General features: G+C 37.3%; 1 protein-coding gene across 24 annotated transcripts in view; it reads right to left on the bottom strand.

Moving 5' to 3' along the window:
* GRIP1 (glutamate receptor interacting protein 1) overlaps window positions 1–23,424 on the bottom strand; it is a 726,295-nt gene that overhangs the window by 157,813 nt on the left and 545,058 nt on the right. For all 24 annotated transcript variants that reach the window (XM_078336115.1, XM_078336116.1, XM_035256174.3 and 21 more), the window contains 2 exons: window positions 13,199–13,274; window positions 10,887–11,032 (listed from right to left, as the gene is read on the bottom strand). In XM_078336115.1, the coding sequence (XP_078192241.1) occupies window positions 10,887–11,032; window positions 13,199–13,274 (222 nt within the window). The remainder of the gene's footprint in view (window positions 1–10,886; window positions 11,033–13,198; window positions 13,275–23,424) is intronic.

Raw genomic sequence — 23,424 nt, 5'->3', positions numbered from 1 at the left:
TGTTTTCAAGTAAAATAATTCAGTAGGAGAGGTGGTCTGTGTAATAGTCAATCATTCAATGCTCCTTGTGAATGACCCCATTAGATGCTATAGTGATTTTCAGTGGGGATAAGTCCGACCTGCAATGCCCCCATAGAGATCAAGTGAAAGCTTGCTGGCTTTTCCATTTCCTATTTTAGTGCTACCAATACAACGTCTTCAGGTGGTAAGAACTGGGTGTTACAGAAAGAAAACATTGAATATTGGTATGTTCTCAAAGAAATTCACATTAAAAGTATGATCTCAACCTGCTTCTGAGAATTCACAGTAGAGAAACTCTTCTTTAATCTTAAGAGTAAACCAGAGGGTCCTTACCAAAATGCTCTGACCTCCTCAACTCAAGACAGAATCAGGGCAGTTTCTATGATGCTTGTGAAGCCTGCGTCACACAGAAGAGCCAGGACGCAGGGGGCTCAGTGGGTGTTACTGTATTGAGCAAGTGTACCCTCCTGAGTGATATCACAGGGACATTTAGGAGTCATTTTCAGTGTCAAAGTCACAGAAACAAGTAGTAAAATAGTTTATCTCCTTGGTAGCATGACTGTTAGAGTTAACCTGGCATTTTACCACCCACTGGTATACCAAAAATAATTCTTAAAAAATAATTTTATTACATACCAAGCACTGAAGTAAACGCTGTTGGGCAAAGATAGCTAAAATATGGAGAAAATCACATCATGCTTGATGGGGAATACTGTAGTCTTCTGTTTCATTTGAAGTTATATACTATTATATAATGGCTAATGGAAGGTTAAAAGAAGAGTAATTTTTTTCCCCAGTGAATAAGTGGAGCACATTTTATAAAAAAGAATGTTAAATTAGTATACAGTCACAGAGAAAAGTAATCTTAATTAGTACTTTGGTAGCACTCTATAAAAGATGGCCCCAGACTGACCTTATGATCAATATAAGTGCTTGCCTGCTACTCTTCTCAAAAGGAAAGGCCATTGTTGTCTAATTAATACATGTACATGACCTCGGAGAAACTTATCACACAAAGAGAGATCACCTCCCCTGACAGAGTTCGGTCAGTTTTTCGTATTTTTAAAATATGCTAAAATCAAAGGGCTAATTTTCTCCCTAAAAAACATGTTTCATTTTAGAAGTATCATATACAATCCGAAAAGGAGGGAAATTTAACCAACTTCCCATTAATTTAGTAAATGTCTCAGAATGCAAAGATCAAAATATTCACAGATAATATCTTCACAGCAGCATGTTGGCTTTATGCCTACTATTAGAATGCTGGGAAGTAATCTTTGGAAAATTTGTAATTGTCAATGGGGCTGCTGGTTTTGATGTGATTAACAAGTGAAAGCATCAACTTTCCTTTTTAGATAGTGATTTTATGTCAAACTATTTTTATTGATAGCATTTTTGTTTTGTATTTGTGGTTACGTTGATGAAAAAAGCAGTGATGATAAATTCTGAAGAGAATTTACCAGGTCCAGAGACAGAATAGTGGAGCTGGAAGAACCTCTGAGATGATGTAGTCTGGTCTCCTCATGTTATGAGTTAGAAGTAGTGGCCCAAAGATTTTTTAAAAACGCTTCTGATTCTAACACATTGAAATATTACCTAAAATATAATCAATTTGGCCCTTAGAGAAAATTTAGATATTAAATTATTTGTCTCTGTTACTCCTACTTTGAATCAACTACTCATCACTATGGTACCTAATACAATACTAAGCTTCTAGAAGGAGTGCCTAAATTATATTCTACAGCATTTTGTATTCTTACATTTGTGTTACTCAGGAATTTGTAAGTGGTTACGAATACCTCTAATACAGTTTGGATGTCACTTTCAAACCTCATGTTGAAATGTAATCCCATCGGGATCTCCTTTTTGAGAGCCTATACAAGTTAGGCTGTGTTGGAGTTAGGCTGGCTGAAACAAAATGGTCATTGTGTAGAGCTGGAATCGCACACCCAAGTGCCGGGACACAGGCATGATGGTGACTTGCTGTAAGGCTTTACTGTCAGAGAAATGATTTGGACAAACTGGAGAGAAATCCCCTTCGAGAGGGGCAGCCTGAGAGTCAATTCAAGCCAAGGGTTATGTGCAGGAATGTTGGCCTGGTGATGTGGAATTACTAAGAGTAACCCAATATTTAGATTTATTCTAAATACAAAGTTGCTCTTTTTAGGTGTTGAAAACGAATTTCAACTTCTCAAAAACACAGTGAAGACTGAAAAATACTTGTTTCAACAGCTATGCCCTCTAGTTTGTTGCCTCTTATAGAGGGTGTAAAAAAAAAGGGGGGGGGGATTAAAGTGTGGTGTTGTAGAAAGAAGCATAAGTTTCCAGTTACAGTGAAAAGATGACAACAAAGTATTCTTTCTTCAGATTTGTCAAACATAAAGCCTCTAAAACTGAATTAGTTATGGACTGGTTCTTTGGTCTAGTGGCCTGAATTTCACTTGGGTCTCTAAGTGGGTGTGGGATGTTAACAAGATGCATTTGTAATTACATGTGCCTGTAGTGCTCAGGTAGATGGTGTAGGTAATCACAGTGCTTTTTTCCTCTGAACTTCAAAATCCTTCAGACCTCAACCATCTTCAAACTGCAAAATCCTTCTCAATGCAGTGTTTCAGATGGCCACCATCAGTTAATCAGAAATGATATAAGAAATAGAAAATTATTGACTCCCCCCGCCTATATGAGCCTGATATGTAATGTATATAATTTTGTGATACTTTATCAGTTTGTCCAAGATAACTGTTCTTATTTGTCCAAGAACATCAGAGAAAGATGATATAACATGCTGTAGTCAAATATAGAAATTAGAAAAAACCTCAAAAGCTACTTACTCATTTGTTTGAAAAATATTATTGAGAGTATCCTTTATGCCAGGCACATTGCTAGGCATTGGAGTTGGTCTAGCTGATAACCTCTAAACAATTGGTTAGACTTCTGACTACTGACATTTCTTTTCTAGTCTGTTCCTGTCTCTTCATCTTGATTTTGGTGGACAGTCCTGTGATATGCAGAATTTCTGAAGTTATCCCCCAATGATTCCATGTCCTAAGCCCCAGATTCTGTGAATATGATGATATGATATGTAACTCCAATGACTGTGTTATGTCATTTGGCACAGTGGACCTTAAAAAGGGAGATTATCTGGGTGGTCCCAAGGTCATCAAATGAGTCCTTAAAAGTAGAGGACTTTCTCCAACTAGTGGTATGGGAGGAAGGCAGAAGAGAAAATCAGAGGTATATGAAATGTGAGGACTCAGTGCACCATTCCTGGCTTGAAGATGGAGGGGCCATGAGAAGAAATGAAGAAATATAGGTGGTTTCTAGGAACAGCAAATGGTCCCAGATAGCAGCCAGCAAGGAAATGAGGACCTTACACTGACTCCAAGGAACTGATCCTGCCAACAATCTGCATTAGCTTGGAAGGGATTATTTCCCAGATCTTTGAGATAAGAGCTTAGCCTGCTGACATCTGGACCTTGTGAGAAGATCCTAAGCAAAAAACTGACCCACGCTTGCCTGGATTTCTAACTTATAAAACTGTAAATGCCTACTTTTGTGGCATTTTGCTACAATGTAATAGAAAACTAATAGAGTAGTACTGAGAGGGGGTAGTGTGGGGAACCCAAGAGCAGCATCTATCTAAATATTGGAGAATAAACTAGATGAAATTTTATATCCTCTTCCAAGCTTCTATGTCTAATGCTTAAAAAAATTCCAAAAAGTAACCCAAAAGTTTGTTGGAATGTATAGCTTATATCTGCCAATTTTGGCATTTATTTTGCACTCAGTAGCCAGAATTAGTTTGTAACACATAACTGAAAAAAGGCTTCCATATGCAATGCATAAGGAAATCATATAAACAAATAAGAAAAATAGAATTATCCAATAGTAAGAAAATTGATCAAAACACTTGAGCAGACATATCACAAAAACATCCATAAGGCCAATATTGAAAGGTACTCAACATTCTTATTCATCTGGGAAATAGACATTAAAACCACAATGAGATACTACTATATTCTTTTCAGAATAGTTAAAATGAAAAAGACTGACAATACCAAGTACTGGTGAAGATGTGAAGGATGTAAAACTGTTAGTGGGAGTGTAAATTGGTGCAACCACTTAGGAAACACTCTTCGACAGTATCTACTAATGCATGTAACTTGCATGTAACTTAAGGCCTAACAATTCCACTTCTAGGTATAATCTGATAGAAAGGCATACATATGTTCTCCAAAAGATAAATATTAGAATGTTTACAATAGTATTATTTATAGGATTGACAAGCTGGAAAATACCCAAACAATAATCAATAAGGAAGTATCCAAATTGTGATCTATTCACACAATGTAATACTATACAACAATGAAAAATAATGAACTATTGCTATGAGCAACAATATTTCAAAAATATAATTTGGGCAAAAGAATGCAGCTACCAAAGAAATACACTGTATGATTTCATTTATATAAAGTTTAAAGTCCAGCAAAATTAATCTCTGGTTTAGGAAATCAAGACAGAGGCTATATATAGGGAAAGGATGGGAGAAAGCACAGTGGGGCTTTTGGTGATTATAATTATGTTTTATTTCTTGACCTGGATGGAGAATACATAAATGAAAATTTAGTAAGTTGTACAACTAAGACTTCAGTGCTTTTCTCTTTGCATTTTGTACTGTAATACAAAAGTAAATTTAACGCATACTCTATTCTAATCTAGTAATATAAAGGTAACTAAAAATTCATACCCTTTCCTAATTTAGGGTAAGTCTTTTCTCACCCACTAGTTTTATCTCCAGAAACATAATAATTGGCTCTGAGTTTTAATATGTAAAAGGCAATGAGGAAGGTGGGATCCAGAGTATTCCATAAAAATTGACCTTTTTAAAACTGCAAAACAGAGAACATTTAAGAAAATCCAACTTTTGTCTTAAAAAAATAACATTCTATGTAAAATACGATTGTCATTTAAAACTTATAGGCTTCTTTTCTTTAGGGAACCCTCTGAACTTCCCTTTAATGACATTTTCCATGAAGAGAAGGTTGAGTTGGTGACCCACAAGGAAGCTTGTGTGTCGTATTATAAATACTTTAGCAGCCCTTGACAAACTGTTTCCAGTTCATTGAGATCAACTGTAAGAAGTCGATTTAAAAAGTATGAATAGTAGCCAATTTACTCTTGTGACTAGTGACTGAAAGTCAGTGGTAGAAGTTTTATATCTTGATATCCTGCCAAAATAAAATGCAAAATATAGCCAAGATCCAGTGTGATAATGCCAATAATCCTATAGTTTTTGACTGCAAGGGAGTTAATAAGTTCTTCTGATGACTCACAGCAGTCTTGATAAAAATAATTACATAAAAAATGCTATTTTATATTTGTTCAAGATTAAATGCATATAAGTAAGAACTACCCATGTAGCTGCTGGGCAAAGATGTAATATCATAGGGCATTTCTGTCTTTCTTATTTTGTTTTTTTCTTTTTTTAAAGAAGGGGTGTTGGTCTATCAGCCATTCTGGAGTGTAGTGGTATGATCATAGCTCATGGCAGCCTCAAACTACTGAGCTGAAGCAATTCTCCAGTCTGTGCATTCTAAGTATCTAAGACTACAGGTGGGTGCTACCATGCCTGGCTAACACGGTAGGACATTTATAAGGAAATGATAAAAACCTTTCTCAGTATTCTTGGTTTTGGATGCTAGCATAATCTAGGTGATCAAAAAGAATGGTTTGAAGCTGAGCAAAGAAACTAACAGCTAAAGGGAAAGACAGAGATTTATAGGAATTCAGAAAAACATCATAGGTAATTAAGTGGTATTGTGATTGAATGATCCATCATGCCACTGTGCAATGTAAGGTGAAATCATGTAGTAACTTCATTTCAAATCTGTAGCATAAACACTGATGTTGTGCTACAATCTACACATACCACTTAATGATGATGAATCAGAAGAACAGCTAATCCGTGGGTGAACATATTATTCAATTCACAATTGTCTTTAAGTGCCTTCTATGTACATGTGAGGGCTCCAGGTGAGGTGTTATGAAAATACACAGGTAAAGATGATTGGTTAGTGTCCCCAAAGGGTCTATAGAAACTAGTGGCACAATAGAAAATACACGGATAATTAAGACAAAGTAAAATGTAAACACTTTCAAGAGTTACCAAGAAAGTATTACAGAGAGTGCTCCTTCCTCTCTCAAAAGGAAAAATGAGAAACTGAATAATCCAACTAAGAGCAGGATGAATGAGGGAGGTGAATTTGACCTGGGCCAGTACTATAGTTTTGCAAAATTTGTGCATAGGAACACTAGATATTGGGCACAAGAGTGGGAAAAGCTCAGGGCATTTGGGAAAAATGTTTTAGTTATTGTTCTATCTTTATTATCAATTACAATAATTTGTTGATTACATTTGAAAGCTACTAGGATCACTGTAGACATTAACTGTTTCTCGTTTAAATTACTCTATAGTGAGCGTTTAATTCAGCCAGCAAGAATTTAATATTTACTGCTGTCTGTGTTTCTTCCCAGGGAAGGAAGTTATAAAATAAACAATTATTAGAGACTCACATAATTTTAAAAATCCAGAGCAAGTTACAGGTCAGTACAGATGTGGCACAATTTTATATATCTCTTGACTCTATAACACCTGCCCAAGGATTGGTGTTCAGAACAATGTTCTTGAGATAATTGTGTGCTCCTCCACCAAAGACTCAAGTACCTAACTTAATATATATTCTCAGAAATGTATTTTAGAAATAATTTCAGCAAAGGTTTAAGCAAAATAAGTATTCTGATGAACTTTTAGAAAATAAAATAATCCAGAACATGTCATTTCCAAATGTGATTTTTGGACACAAAAATCATTTGAACAATGATTCAATGTTGTCACAGAGTGAACCATCAGCTGCATCTTAATCCAGCATAATGAGAGATTTGAGGTTCATTTTAGAGACATGGGGCATGAAAAGAGCCAATTTAATTTACTAACAGTTTGTTAAGGTGAGCAGTTTACATGTATTCACTCACTTCAACTTTTCATCAATCATATGAAGAAGTATTATTATCATCCCTATTTTAGAGATGGAAAAGTTGAAGCTTGGAGAGGTTAAATATTGTCCAAAGTCAACAGAGAGCCAAGATCCAAAATCAAGTTTGTCTGACTTTAAAAGTCACTGTATTTTAACTACAGTCATTGCTTTCTGAAGTCTGTTTCTTAGATGTTCATGCTTTCCAAAGACATGGAATCAACCCAAATGCCTATCAATGACAGACTGGATAAAGAAAATGTGGTACACATGCACTATGGAATACAATGCAGCCATAAAAAGGAATGAGATCATGTCCTTTGCAGGGACATGGATGGAGCTGGAAGCTGTTATCCTCAGCAAACTAATGCAGGAACAGAAAATCAAACACTGCATATTCTCACTTATAAGTGTGAGCGAAATGATAAGACACATGGACACATGGAGGGGAACAACACACACTGGGGCCTGTTGGGGGAGTTGGGGGAGGGAGAACATCAGGTAGAAGAGCTAATGAATGCTGAGCTTAATACCTAGGTGATGGGTAGATCTGTACAGCAAACCACATGGCACATGTTTCCTATGTAATAAACCTCCACATCCTGTATATACCTCTAAACTTAAAAGTAGAAGAAGAAAAAGAAAAGTTGCTCATGCTTTCCTCATACTTTTATATAACTTTTCCAACCACAGGGCTCTCAGACCCAATCATTTGGTAATATATTTCAAAAATATTGAAGTGAAGGTTTTTCCCATACACCTTTAAAATAATTTGTTCACAACTTCTTGAGCACATATGATGTGCCACGCATTAACCCTTTTGCTCCTCATGGCAACTTGAGAGTGTGGCGATGTAATTACCACCATTTTGCACAGGAGAAATCTGGCCTCTGTGACTCCATGCTCTGCCTTGATTCACTGTCTCCATCAGTGCATTGGCCTCCTCAATTTATTCTACAGGGTCCTCTTCACCTTCCTGATGTAACTACTGGATGGTCTCAGAGCTCAGTACTTTGGGCTCTCTCTTCTCTCTCTAAGCTCTCTCCCCTATGTGTTTCATCTAGCCTTGCAATATAAGTGATGGTGACTGAAAAATTTATATCTTCTGCCCTGACCTCTGTACTGAACTCCACCTGAAATACTCAACTTTTAACTCATATCTCCACTTATATAATGGACAGACATCTCAAACTCAGCATCCAAAATTGAACTCTTAATTGTTCTTCAAACGTATTTTTCTCAGTCTTTCTTATTTCAAAAAATTGTCCTTAAACTGTCAACACAGACTAAATTCAACTTTAGGTAATAAAATTGATAGTTTCAAAAGCTTTCCTAAACAGACCACTGAATTTGCTAAAATTTATCATTTGAGTTTTACTAAAAAAGAAGAGATACCTGATTCCAGGGTTGAGGTATTGATATCTATACTGTACACACACATACTAACACACATACATCACACACACATACACATTTTCTAAGAAATGATTTGTATACTTGTAACAGTATGTAAATAAATCAAAGTATTGTTAATGAAAGTAAAACCAAAGCCACAGGCATGTCTCACTGGTTACGAAAAGGCCCCAGTAATTTGTCTGGGGCAAGATTCAAGTATATCTGGGTTCTTAGCTAACATAGCATCTTATTACCATATGATTATCCCTTCATTACCAGTCACCTTCCTCTGGAGAGCACAATTCTGTGAGAAGAATCTCCTTGTATAATAGTGACTCCCTACACATACACACACACACAGACACACACACACACACACACACACGCACACTCTCTCTCTCTCCCTCCTGCTGTCATGTAATATATGCCTTGCTTCTCCTTTGTCTTCTGCCAGGATTACAAGTGTTTGAGGCCTCCCCAGTCATGCAGAACTGTGAGTCAATTAAACCTCTTTTCATTATAAATTACCCAGTCTCAGGTAGTTCTTTAGAGATGTGTGAAAATAGACAAATACAGAAAATTGGTATCAAAAGAAATGGGGCACTGCTATAAAGATACTTGAAAATGTGGAAGTGACTTTGGAACTCGGTAACGGGCAGAGGTTGGAACAGTTTGGGGGGCTCAGAAGAAGACAGAAGATGTGGGAAGCTTTGGAACTTTCCAGAGACTTGTTGGATGGTTTTCACCAAAATGCTGATAGTGATATGTACATACACTACTGAACTATTGTTCTTTATCTAATTTAAGATCTTAAGTTTGTAATTGAAATTGTTGTATCTACTCAGCTTTATGTAAGAGTGATAGAAGGCCATCACAATGAAAGTCCCTAAATAACTTCAAAGGGAAATAAGCTACTGAGAAAAGATTTTACAAAAAACAGATGCCCTTTATCGCAATGATCATACTTTATGAGTTTATTTGTTTGGTAATATTCTTGTTTACTATTTGTTCTTTTTATCCATGGGAAGATTCATAAGAGCAGGCACCAGTCTATTTTGTTTACCTCTTATTCTTGGTCCCTGTCATTTAGTTAAATAAGTGTTTGTAGACTGAACAAATGAGTTAGATGTCAAATATCTGCTTCAATTTTTAATGTTAACAATCCACTTGTCTCATCACTTAAAACATAGCTTACTTATGTAATCTTCATTTATCTTCATAATTGCCTTTATAATAGGGATGCTAGTCCCCAATTTGACAAATAAGGCACAGGGAAATCAAATCGTATGCTCCAAATTAATACCTAGAAATTAATAGAGTTCCAAACAGAACCCAATTAATCTAATTTGACATCTAATTTAAAAACATATAACACAAGGAAGAGCGAAAGAAAGGAGGGAAACAAGGATGGAGAGAAAAAAGGAGAGAGGAAAAGGAAGGAGGAAAGTAAGGGAGGGAATATTCATTCATTAACTTTCCACATCAAGGGCATACCACATCATTTACCCTTCTAAAAACTCCTTGAGTTTCATACTTTCCCATTAGGAAACCTCATGCTCTCCAGACATTCCAGGCCAGCAAAGAAATTAAGAATACTCTCATACAATACTGTTATCTGTTATGTATGAGTCATACAGAAGAGAAATAAAGAAATATGCAGTTATACAATAAGTCTCTTCTCAGCTACATTTCACAAGCATAAAACTGGCTGGTAAAGCCAGGTCACCTAATTGACTCTGATACTTGTAAGGTGTAGTCACAGCATGATTTAAGCTTCAGTTTCAAGTTCCAATTCATTCTCTCATAATTTTTCTGCCTTAGTCAATATTACACAAAACGTTGGCTCTCCTAACATTTAAAAGCCACATGAGAATATCTTGTCAGTTTCACTATGAGTATAGAAAGAGTTTTTTTCTATTAGAATCATAATTTTAAAAAAGAAAACAGCACTCAACTTTTAATTTTAATCAATGATGCTACATCTCCTTTATTTTCCTTACCCCTAAATATGATGATTCAATTAATGGACATTTGTATTATTTTGATTAGCTGGCTTCATATGGTGAAGTTACAAAAGAAGGAAAGGAATTGCTTACTGCTGTCAGTCCCTAGGTAATAAAAACAAGTACCAATCCTTAAGTTATTAATACTATTTTTGTGATTTGGAGGGGAAAAACACTTTGCTGCCAAAGGGTAATCCACATAGAAGAGCTGATTGCTAGGTAAAACACTGGTGGAACTTATTGACCTAAGAACTCTACATCACTGAAAACTATAGCCACTCACATCTTCCTGAACTCAGAGTAAAATGATACATATTTATGAATTCTCTCTGCTCCAGGAAGGCATGACAATATATACTTAATCCAAAATGGTTTATCAGGGACAGACGGCAACGTCCTAGAGCTTAGAGATCACACTCTTAGGACTTGAACATACCCATTACTGAGACATCATATTCTATCAGCAGTGTTGCTTCTTGTCCACATTGTTTAAGAATACTCATGGCTTCAGCATGTGTGGTTCCAAGAAGCCGAATTCCATCCACACTGAGCAACCTGTCACCAGGTTTGATCGTGCCCTCTCTGAAGGGAGAATAAAGGAACAGTCTTTATTAATTTAGCATAATGAGGCTTGGTATTAATAGTCACTTAGCCAAATTCGTTTTGTCACACACATTCTGCCATCCATCCCATTTGCATTCATTTTAAGCATCAAGTGTGACAGTAAGAGTATAAAGAGGTAACCCTGAACAGAAAATTGCCATCATATGAAAATCAGTAATAAGAAAATAACTACACATTAGCAAAAACCTAGCTACCCACAGGTAATTCTTGGAGTATAAAAGTAAGAAGGGCACATTTTCCATCTTCTAGGTTTTTGTCTAAATGTCTAAAACTGATTTATTAGAGCCCAGAAAATAGTATTCACCTATTTTCCCAAAGTCAAGTAAGCAGAAAGGCCTGCTAATTTCACTCAAATTATTACCAGTAAACTCTAGCAAAAAAGGAACTGCTGGTGAGAAATATCCCTTGTCCATAAATTTCCCTACTGATTTATAAGGCCATTTGGCAATCATTAAATTGATTCAATCTCACATTCCCTGGAAGAGGCAGGCAAATACTATTCTCCCTGCTGTGACCACAGACACTCAAGGCCTTAAGAGATGACTCAGGACTTCAGTGACACCACAAAAGTGACACCCACAGCCAGGGTGGCCTGGCTCAGGGAGGGGCACAAAAATGAGAAGATCAAAAGGTGGGACTATACATTTAGGATTTGAAAAGAATAATCAATGACGTTTGAAATAAACATCTTTCACCTAAATCAGTCTCTACATCTTTGGGGTCCTATTTTTTTCTTAAATTTTCATATTTCCTTGAATTCTAAATTAATTTGGTAATATCAGTATGCCACTCACAAGCTTATAGCCTATGTTTTGACATTTTTGTCAACTCCAACTCTGAAGATTAATAAGAAATGAAAACATTCTAATTTGCTTCAGGAAGAGCGATTCATCAGAGACACATGAGAAGGGAAAAGGGGAAGTTCTTGGATGTTTTGCTACCTGCTGCAAAAGCAAATATACTTCAGCACAAGTAAGAAACCAGTGCTTTCCCATTTTCTAATTTTATATTAAATATCATCTTTCTTAAAAGTGAGCTAACCATATGAGTTTCAAAGAAAAAGAAACCTGAATTCCTTCCCCAGTTCTTTCACTTACTCACTTGCAAATCACTTAGCCACACTGGGCCGCAGTTTTGTCATCTGTAAATGTGGATACAAAGACCTCATTTAGAGGGTGATTGTAAGGGTAAAATAAGATAGTGACTGGAAAACACTCAGAACAGTTCCTGGCACATAGTAAGTGCTTAATTAATAATGGTTATCATTATTATTTCTATCTCTTAACAAAGGTGTTTAAGTTTATCCTGGTCTGAAACAGAGAGACAGGAAGAATCAGTGCATTTTCCTCCTCCCCTTCAACAATCTCTAATGGCAGCAGTTCTGTTCCCCCTTCATTCTAGAATCAACTTTTGCTGTGGGAACCTAACACATAGATGAGTATCTCCAGAGCCACCTAAGTTGTGAGTTTACTTGGGGTCCTACAAGGCTTATAATAGGAAAGTTGAATGCACTTGCCCTTCCCATATTGGAATTAGCAAGGAAGAGAAATGCAAAGAAGAGAAAACTCTAGAGACTGATGAAATGTCTTCCATTTTACTAAAAGTCACTTCCAGTCTGACCTACATAGCCCCTATCAAAAGGTAACACTAATAATGATAAGAATGTTGAGAATGGTACAAATGTCACCACCATCACCTATCTGTCCAGGCTGAGAGCTTAGCAATGGAAAAAGATGCATTTCCAGTGTTTGCCTTAAAAGAGTCAGGTGCCTTCTGTAAGTGCCTCCCCTGTGCCAGACTCCCTGCAAGGCATTATATATCTCCAATCTTTGATAACACTGAACAGCTCTGAAAGGTAGGTATTATTATCTAAATTTCCAATGGTGGTGGAAATTGAGTTCAATGTTAAGTCACCTGACAAAGATATAGTGTAGTAAGTATAAAATCTAGAGGCAAACCTTACTTTTTCTGATTCCATAGCTCAGACTCTCAGTTTTCACATTGTAACATGTTTGTTTAATGCCTACATTTTACTGTAAATTTTCAATTTATCAACTTCTATGGCCAAAGTCCCCAGCTTTATTTATTCTATTTTGGGTAGTGACATAGAAAGATAAAGTTTACCTGTCAGCAGGCCCTCCGGGACGAACACATGTTATCACAACTGGACGAGATTTATTTCTATCATCATGTGCTCCCCCTAGCAAAGAAAGGGAATAGAGCTTAAAAATGCTTTCATTGTTGACATTTAAAAAATTCACCTACAAGATACCAGCTGAGAAATGTCCTACTTGATGTACAAAAGAAAATATGTAAAATTTTCCTTGAGGCATACAAAAGCCTTAAAGGTCTTGCTCATTTTATATAGAATATATTTTTGAAGTTATCATTTTTCCACCTTTCAATAAATATATGGCTGTAACCAGGTAAAACATGAAGTATTTAACTGGTATGGCAAGAGGATCAATCAATTACATCAAGTACTGGCCCGATTTGAGCAGCTGTCAGTTATACAGTACAGATGTGTATATCTGGTGGCAATCAAACTGATCTAAAATACTGGTGAGTAGGTCTACAACCCGATATAAAAGAAACAAAAACCAAAATAAAAGAAAACTCCTAGTATTAAAAAAGGAAGCAGGAGGTGAACCAAGATGGCCGTGTAGGAAGCGCTCAGGATTGCAGCTCCCAGTGAAAGTGCAGAGGGTGAGTGGATGCTACATTTCCTGATGGATCTTTATTGCCCACAGACCAGGAGATTCCCAGGCAGAGAAGCCCCAGGGGTCACCAGCATGGCTGTTTTGGCCAGCGCAGCTGTTTTGCCAGTGCCCTTCCATACAAAATACACTGGTCTGGTTGTCCTTTTAAGCTGGCAATTGGAGCTCCGGGAAGGCAGAGTTGCCCATTCATCTGATTAAATGGGACCAAAACAGAGGGCCAGGACAGGAGATTCCCGGGCAGAAAAAGCACCATGAATCTCAGTGCCATTGTTTCAGCTGACGCACTGGGTCACCGCATGGGAAATCACACAGATCCTGGCGCCCTTTCAGCAGGCAACTGGAACACTTGGGAGAGAGGCAACCATTCAACTTAAAAAAAAAGGGGGGGGGCTCTGAGGCAGGGAGCCAGGTGATCAGGCACAGCAGGTCCCACCCCCACAAAAACAACATCAACAACAAAAAACAGCAATTGGAAAAGCTCGGGGTTGAGAGTTTCACAGCAAGCACAGCTGAACCCGGGATGGTCCAGCTGGGTGGGGGAGGGGCGTCCACCATTACCTAGGCACATCACCCCTACAGAGGTAGTCCGCCAGTGCTGAGGCAGCCAGCCATTGCTGAAGCAACCTGCCGTTGCCGAGGCAACCTGCCATAACAGAGAAAGTCTGCCATTAAGGAGACGGGCCACAATTGCCGAGGCAGTTCTAACCACACCCATATAAAAAAACTGCAGGGAAGGTCACATGGCAGCAGGGCACAGCCCACAGCAGCTCAGCAAAGCCTCTGCAGGCAGATAGTGACAAGGCTGCCTCCTTGCAGGGCAGGGCAGCCCTGAAAAAAAAGGCAGCAGCACAAGGGAAACTCATAAATAAAGCCCTAACACCCCGGGACACAGCACCAGGGGAAAAAAATGGGGTTTATGAGTTCTGCTACAGCAGACGTACCTGCCTAGCAGCTCTGAATAAACAATGGAGCTCACAGCTCAGCATTTTGAGCTCCTCAAGCAGCTCCCTGACCCCTGTATATCCAAAGAGTCACCTCACAAAGGACTGATCAGACTGATATTTGGCAGGCATCATTCTGGGACAAAGTTAGCAGAAGAAGCTGTTGCAGCTGCTGCAGGTGATCCCCAGGCAAGCAGGGCCTGGAGTAGACCTCAGCAGTCCTACAGCAGAGGGGCCAGACTGTTAGAAGAAAAACTAAGAACCAGAAATAACTTCATCATCAACAATCTAGATGTCCAAGCAGAGACCCAATCTGAAAATAAGCAACTACACAGACGACAGGTGGATAAATCCAAAAATATGGGAAGAAACAAATGCAAAAAGGAGGAAAACAGCCAAAACCAGAACACCTCTCCTCCTACAAGGGATCACAACTCATTACCAGCAAGGGAACAAAGCTGGATGGAGAATGATGTGATGAAATGACAGAATCAGACTTCAGAAGGTGGGTAATGAGAAACTTCCGTGAGCTAAAAGAAAATGTTCTAACCCAATGCAAAGAAACTAACAACCTTGAAAAAAGATTTGATGAAATGATAAAAAGTATGGACAACTTTGAGAATAATATGAGTGAATTGATGGAGCTGAAAAACACAACACGAAAACTTCACGAAGCATGCACAAGTTTTGACAGCCGAATTGACCAAGCAGAAGAAATGATATCAGAGGTTGAAGATCAACTCAATGAAATAAAAAGAGAAGGAAAGATTAGAGAAAAAAGCACAAAAAGGAAGGAACAAAGTCTCCAAGAAACATGGGACTATGTAAAAAGACCTAATCTACATTTAATAGATGTACCTGAATGTGACGAAGAGAATAAATCCAAGCTGGAAAATACTCTTCAAGATATTATCCAGAAAAACTTCCCCAACCTAGCAAGGCAAGCCAATATTCAAGCCCAGGAAATATAGAGAACACCATAAAGATATTTCACAAGAAGAGCAACCCCAAGGCACATAATTTTCAGATTCCCCAGGGTTGAAATGAAGGAGAAAATGCTAAGGGCAGCCAGAAAGAAAGGTCGGGTTACTCACAAAAGGAAGCCCATCAGACTCACAGCAGATCTCTCAGCAGAAACTGTACAGGCTAGAAGAGAGTAAGGGCCAATATACAACATTCTCAAAGAAAAGAACTTTCAACCCAGAATTTCATATCCAGCCAAACTACGCTTCATAAGTGAAGGAAAAATAAAATCCTTTGCGAACAAGCAAGTACTCAGAGATTTTGTCACCACCAGGACTGCTTTACAAGAGCTGTTGAAAGAGGCACTAAACATAGAAATGAACAACCAGTACCAACCACTCCAAAAACATACCAAATGCTAAATAGCATCAACAAAATAAAGAATCTGCATCAACTAATGGGCAAAACAGCCAGCTAGCATCAAATGGCAGTATCAAATTCACACATAACAATATTAACCCTAAATGTAAATGGACTAAATGCACCAATCGAAAGACACAGACTGGCAAATTGGATAAAAAACCAAAACCCATCAGTGTGCTGTATTTAGGAAACCCATCTCCCATGCAAGGATACACAAAGGCTCAAAATAAAGGGATGGAGGAAGATTTACCAAGCAAATGGAGAGCAAAAAAAAAGCAGGAGTTGCAATTCTCATCTCTGATAAAATAGACTTTAAAGCAGCAAAGATCAAAAGAGACAAAGAAGGTCATTACATAATGGTAAAAGGATCGGTAAAACAAGAAGAGCTAACGATCCTAAATATATATGGACTCAATACAGGAGCACCCAGATACAAAGGCAAGTTCTTAACGACTTACAAAGGGACTTAGACTCCCACACAATAACAGTGGAGACTTTAACACTCCACTGTCAATATTAGACAGATCAACCAGACAGTAAATCAACAAGGATATCCAGGGCTTGAACTCAGACCTGGAACAAGCAAACCTGATAGACATTTGCAGAACTCTCCACCCAAAATCCACAGAATATACATTCTTCTCAGCACCACATCACACCTACTCTAAAATTGACCACATAATTGGAAGTAAAGCACTCCTCAGCAAATGCAAAACAACTGAAATCATAAACAGTCTCTCAGATCATAGTGCAATCAAGTTAGAACTCAATATTCAGAAAGTAACTCAGAACAGCAAAGCTTCATGGAAACTGAACAACTGGCTCTTGAATGTTGACTGGATAAACAATGAAATGAAGGCAGAAATAAAGAAGTTCTTTGAAACCAACGAGAACGAAGACACATCCTACCAGAATCCCTGAGACACATTTAAAGCAGTCTCTAGAGGAAAATACATAGCAATAAGTGCCCATATGAGAAGAGTGGAGAGATCCAAAATTGACACCCTATCTTCAAAATTGAAAGAGCTAGAGAAGCAAGACCAAAAAAACTCAAAACCTAGCAGAAGATAAGAAATAACTAAGATCAGAGCAGAATTGAAGGAGATAGAGACACATTAAACCCTTCAAAAAATCAATAAATCCAGGAGCTTGTTTTTCGAAAAGATCAACAAAATAGACAGACTACTAGCCAGATTAATAAAAAAGACAAGAGAGAATAACCAAATAGATGTAATTAAAAACAATAAAGGTGAAATCACCACAGATTGCACAGAAATTCAAAACATCATCAGAGATTATTACAAACAACTCTATGCACATAAACTAGTAAACCTGGAAGAAATGGATAAATTCCTGGACACTTGCCTCCTCTCAAGCCTAAACCAAGAAATAGTCAAAACCATGAATAGACCAATAACAAGATCTGAAATGGAGGAAGCAATTAAGAGCCTACCACACAAAAAAAGCCCAGGTCCAAATCGGTTCACAGCCGAATTCTACCTGACACACAAAGAGGAACTATTACCATTCCCTCTGAAACTATTCCAAATAATCCAAAAAGAGGGAATCCTTCCAAATCATTTTATGAGACCAACATCATCCTGATACCACAACCTGGCAGAGAGACTCAGCAAGAAAAGAAGACTTCAGGCCAATATCCATGATGAACACAGATGCAAAAATCTTCAATAAAATACTGGAAAGCCGATTGCAACAGCATATCAAAAAGCTTATCCACCATGATCAAGTAGGATTCATCCTGGCGATGCAACACTGGTTCAACATATGCAAGTCTATAAACGTAATTCACCACATAAACCGAACCAAAGACAAAAGCCACATGATTATCTCAACTGATGCAGAGAAGACCTTTGACAAAATTCAACGGCCCTTTATGCTAAAAACCCTCAATAAACTCAGTATTGCTTAAACGTACCTCAAAATAATAAAAGCTATTTATGACAAACCAACAGCCAATATCATACTGAATGGGCAAAAACTGGAAGCATTCTCTCTGAAATCAGGCACTAGACAAGGATGCCCTCTCTCACCACTCCTATTCAATATAGTACTGGAAGTTCTAGCCAGAGCAATCAGGCAAGAAAAAGAAATAAAGGGTATTCAAATAGGAAAGGTGGAAGTCAAATTGTCTCTATTTGCAGATGACATGATGGCATATCTACAAGACCCCATCGACTCAGCCCAAAATCTCCTAAAACTGATAAGCAACTTCAGCAAAGTCTCAGGATACAAAATCAACGTGCAAAAATCACAAGCATTCCTATACACCAATAATAGACTTAAAGAGAGCCAAATCAAGAACGAACTGACATTCACAATTGCTACAAAGAGAAGAAAATACCTAGGAATACAACTAACAAGGACTGTAAAGGACCTCTTCAACACAAACCACTGCTCAATCAAATAAGAGAGGACACAAACAGATGGAGAAAAATTCCTTGTTCATGGTTAGGAAGAATCAATATCATGAAAATGGCCATACTGCCCAAAGAAATTTAAAGATTCAACACTATCCCCATCAAGCTACCAATGACCTTCTTCACAGAACTGGAAAAAACCACCTTAAACTTCATATGGAACCAAAAGAGAGCCCACATAGCCAAGTCAATTCTAAGCAAAAAGAACACAGCGGGAGGCATCACACTACCGAACTTCAAACTATACTACAAGGCTACAGTAATCAAAACAGCATGGTACTGGTACCAAAACAGAGATATATTGACCAGAACAGAGACCTCGGAGGCAACACAACATATCTACAACCATACAATCTTGGATAAACCTGACAACAACAAGCAATAGGGAAAGGATTCCCTGTTGAATAAATGATGTTGGGAAAACTGGCTAGCTATGTGCAGAAAGCAGAAACTAGACCCCTTCCTGACACCTTACACTAAAATTAACTCCAGATGGATTAAAGACTTAAACATAAGACCCAACAACATAAAAACTCTAGAAGAAAATCTAGGCAAATGACCAAAACACCAAAAGCATTGGCAACAAAAGTCAAAATAGACAAATGGGACATAATCAAACTCCGCAGCTTCTGCAGGGTAAAAGAAACAGTCTTTAGAGTGAATCGGCAACCAACAGAATGAGAAAGAATTTTTGCAGTTTACCCATCTGACAAAGGGCTGATATCCAGAATTTACAAAAAGCTAAAACAGATTTACAAGAAAAAAACAAACAAGCCTATTCGAAAGTGGGCAAAGGATATGAACAGACACTTTACAAAAGAAGACATACATGAGGCCACCAAACATATGAAAAAATGCTCATCATCACTGGCCATTAGAGAAATGCAAATCAAAACTACATTGAGACACCATCTCATGCCAGTTAGAATGGCGATCATTAAAAAATCTGGAGACAACAGATACTGGAGAGAATGTGGAGAAATAGGAACACTTTTACACTGCTGGTGGAGGGTAAATTAGTTCAACCATTGTGGAAGACAGTGTGGCAATTCCTCAAGAACCTAGAAATAGAAATTTCATTTGATCCAGCAATCCCATTACTGGATGTATATCCAAAGGACTATAAATCGTTCTACTATAAGGACACATGAACACGAATGTTCATTGCAGCACTGTTTACAATAGCAAAGACCTGGAGCCTACCCAAATGCCCATCGATGATAGACTGGACAGGGAAAATGTGGCACATATACACCATGGAATATTATGCAGCAATAAAAAACAATGAGTTCGTTTCCTTTGTAGGGACATGGATGAACCTGGAGAGCATCATTCTCAGCAAACTGATACAAGAACAAAAAATGAAATACCGCATGTTCTCACTCATAGGTGGGTGTTGAACAATTAGAACCCATGGACACAGGGAGGGGAGTACACACACAGGGGTCGGTTGGGGGGGAATAGGGGAGGGACAGTGGGGGGTGGGGAGTTGGGGAGAGATAGCATGGGGAGAAATGGCAGATATAGGTGAAGGGGAGGAAGGCAGCAAATCACACTGCCACGTGTGTACCTATGCAACTATCTTGCATGTTCTTTACATGTACCCCCAAACCTAAAATACAATAAAAATGAAAATAAAATAAAATAAGGAAGCAAAGAAAAAAATCCTGACCAAGTGGCTCTCATTAAAAGTGAGGTGTTCAAACAATTTGGGCAAATTTTTCAGACTGCGTCAAGCCAGCTGCAATGCTTGAATGTAGATTTTAATATTCTGTTAGAAAAATTTCTCCACAAAAATTCATAGAAACATAGATGTTTCAAGATGGAAGGTAATTTATTATAAATTCTCTTTTTCATCCAGGACCCTTTTGTACAATTTCCTTAATCTGTGCTCCCCCAGCCTCTGCATGAAATGCACTGGTGCTGGTCTACTTACTAGATTTGAGTCTGCTCACTCCACTTCTGGACACTAGGAGTGTTAGAAAGTTCTTCCTAATATTTAAATGATCTCTCTCTTCCTGCAACTTTGTTCTATGATCCTGAGCAGTAAAATGAAAATGTATGCTCTCTTTTACAAAAATGTTTTGCTGAAAGTTGAAAACAGAGATTATATGCCTGCTAAATCTCACCTTCTTAATGATGAATAAAGCCAGTTTCCTTACCTAATCTTCATGTGACCTGATTTCTTTGTACATTACCATACTGACTGTCCATCTAGGAAGTCTCTAGTTTTTTAATATCTGATAAATATAAAGCTTTTGTCAACTATTGCTCCCTTCATGTTTGCCTGATAGAACAGACAGACAGTTCTCAAACCTGGAACAGGCCGAAAGGTCAACTTACAGAAAAGAACCTAAGAGAAAAATGAAAAGGCATTCGCAGTTCTGAGGAAGGCAAATGCTTCTTTTGTGCTCACTGCTGTGACAAGTGATATGTTTAGTGTGACTGACTGGTAAAAGTTCTCATTCAATATTTTATCAGTATTTTATTCTTTCATTATGTTTAGATTCTTTAGAAATTCCTCTTTAAAATAGGAAATTCACCACTTTCTCAGAAAAAAACTTTTTAAAATGAAAATTATGACAAAGTTACCACAAATACTTACCCATATTTATGTAAATACTGTTAAATGATTTTGCTTTAGCAAGGTGATCATAAAGGATAGATTTGCTTTTCTCCAAAGAAACACTGATTGAGAAAAGGATGGGGGCCAAAGATAGCAAGAAATCTTTCCATTTGGTTTGTATTGACCAATTTCAATATGTAATATCGAATGCTTGTTAAAGCATGAGACAGTTCTATATTTCTTTATATGTGGCATTTTACTGTTATTTGTAATGAACCAGTTTCCTGTGTGATTCACTTAGGCTCTAGAAGTTTATAGCAGCAAGGCAAAATAGGAACCACTCGGAGACCAGTGATATTCTCAATCCTGGCTGCACATTAGTATCAATCGGGATGCTTTTTGAAAATATCAATGCCAGGGCCACAGTACAGACCAAATCTGAATATCAAGCAGCATTGTTGAATATCAAGCAGTCATTTAACATAAATGTGTTAAATGACTAGGCTTGCCTACAATTTTACAAGTGAGAACGACTAGAGAGTGTTTCCTTGTCTAAAAGTGAAAAGCAACTCAGTGGCAGAGTGCCTTTCCTATCAGCCCAACTCATCTCCTCTGGCTTGCTTGCATTAACTGAAATTTAACACTCCAAGGTTTAGGCCAGAACATCATTTTTATTCTATGGATGCAAGGTTCTATCATTTAGGGAATAAGGTTTTAGAACTTGTGAATTCATCAGCTAATGGCTTAATGTTGCAAGTTCCTTTCTAACAGGTTAAGAGGAAATTCTCCCATACTAAATAGGTAAGCTCCATCAGCAATATCTTCTTTTTCCAGACTCTCCTGGTATTTTCTATTGATCTAAGTTTAGCTCAAATCCCATCTATGCCAAAATATCTTATCTGCCATGCTAATATTTACTCATAGCACTTTCTCATTCTGATTAACCAGTGATTAAGTGATAGGTAGAGACTACCTTTTGAGCAGAAGAAAATCCTCCAGATGGACCTCAAACTAATCTAAAAATAGAAATTGTTTGATTCTCATTGAGAAATTATGCAAGATTCTAAAAACTTTTATGTTCAACCAACATATTAAAGGAATTAAGACCTACAAAAATCTGGTCATCATTAACTAATATTGGTTATTGTAACTAAGGTTTTAAAAATCACAATAATACTATGAAGTCTGATGTCCACACACATCTAGGCAACATTAAGTCATTCATTTATTAAGTGCCTCTAATATCAGGCAGTATTCTAAACTCATATCATAAAACTCCTGGGCATACATACAGATAGTTGAAATTTCTGCAAACTGTGGGAAAGATGTTTTACTAACATTACATCATCAGTTATCTTGAGATGGTTGTGCATTTCAATTGCTTCTATTCTGTTTACTTCTTGATAAGTTACTCTTGATTAAGTTCTTTCATTATTAATTTGATTTGTTATTGACTAACCATATAGTCACTACCAATGGATATCTACAACAACAGTATTTTTCAGTATAGTGTTTCAATAATTAGGCTCGTATGCATGTGATTCAAGAAACTTCTCTTTCATATTTATATTACAAAACAGATTTGTATATATCACCCTTCAGCCAAAAATTGCTTGTACAGTGACTTTTCATTATATTCATCTAGTTATTTTAAACAGAAATTCAGGAATGGTTAGGTAAATGATCTTGGGCTCTGTTGCTCCACCTAAAAATAGGCCTTGGTCAGAAAAATGTAATAACTCCAAGTCTAAATTTCTCAATGAGTTCCTAGTTCCCTATCCTCTCTACTACTCACTTGAGCACTCTATCAACTTATGTCTTAAATTCCCTGTAGATTGGGGTCTTGTCTTATGACTCCATACTGCTTTCCTCCATGATGACATGTTGACATGTGCTTAATAAACATTTGATTGATTGATTTGCTAAGTGACTGGCACAGAATGAAAGCTACTATTTAAAACTCAATCACTTAAGACAAATTTGTACAAGTATCCATATCTTCTTTATTCTTTGATGCATATATATTTATTAAGTGCTTAATTTTAATTAATGCTTTAATGATTTTGAAAGAATTTTTACTCTGGTGAAGTACAAAATATTACAGGTGAAGACAAAACAATCAAGAAATGTGAACTGTTAAAACATTCCTGATAGTGGAAATACTGCATGTTCTTACTTATAAGTGGAGCTAAGAATTGAGTACACATGGTCACAAAGAATAAAACAACAGACACTGGGGCCTATTGGAGGATGGAGGGTGGGAAGAGGATGAGGATGAAAAAACTACCTATTGACTATG

The sequence above is a fragment of the Callithrix jacchus genome, chromosome 9, assembly GCF_049354715.1.
Source record: "Callithrix jacchus isolate 240 chromosome 9, calJac240_pri, whole genome shotgun sequence".
NCBI lineage: Eukaryota > Metazoa > Chordata > Mammalia > Primates > Cebidae > Callithrix > Callithrix jacchus.
This window is presented reverse-complemented; position numbering and strand designations above follow the sequence as displayed.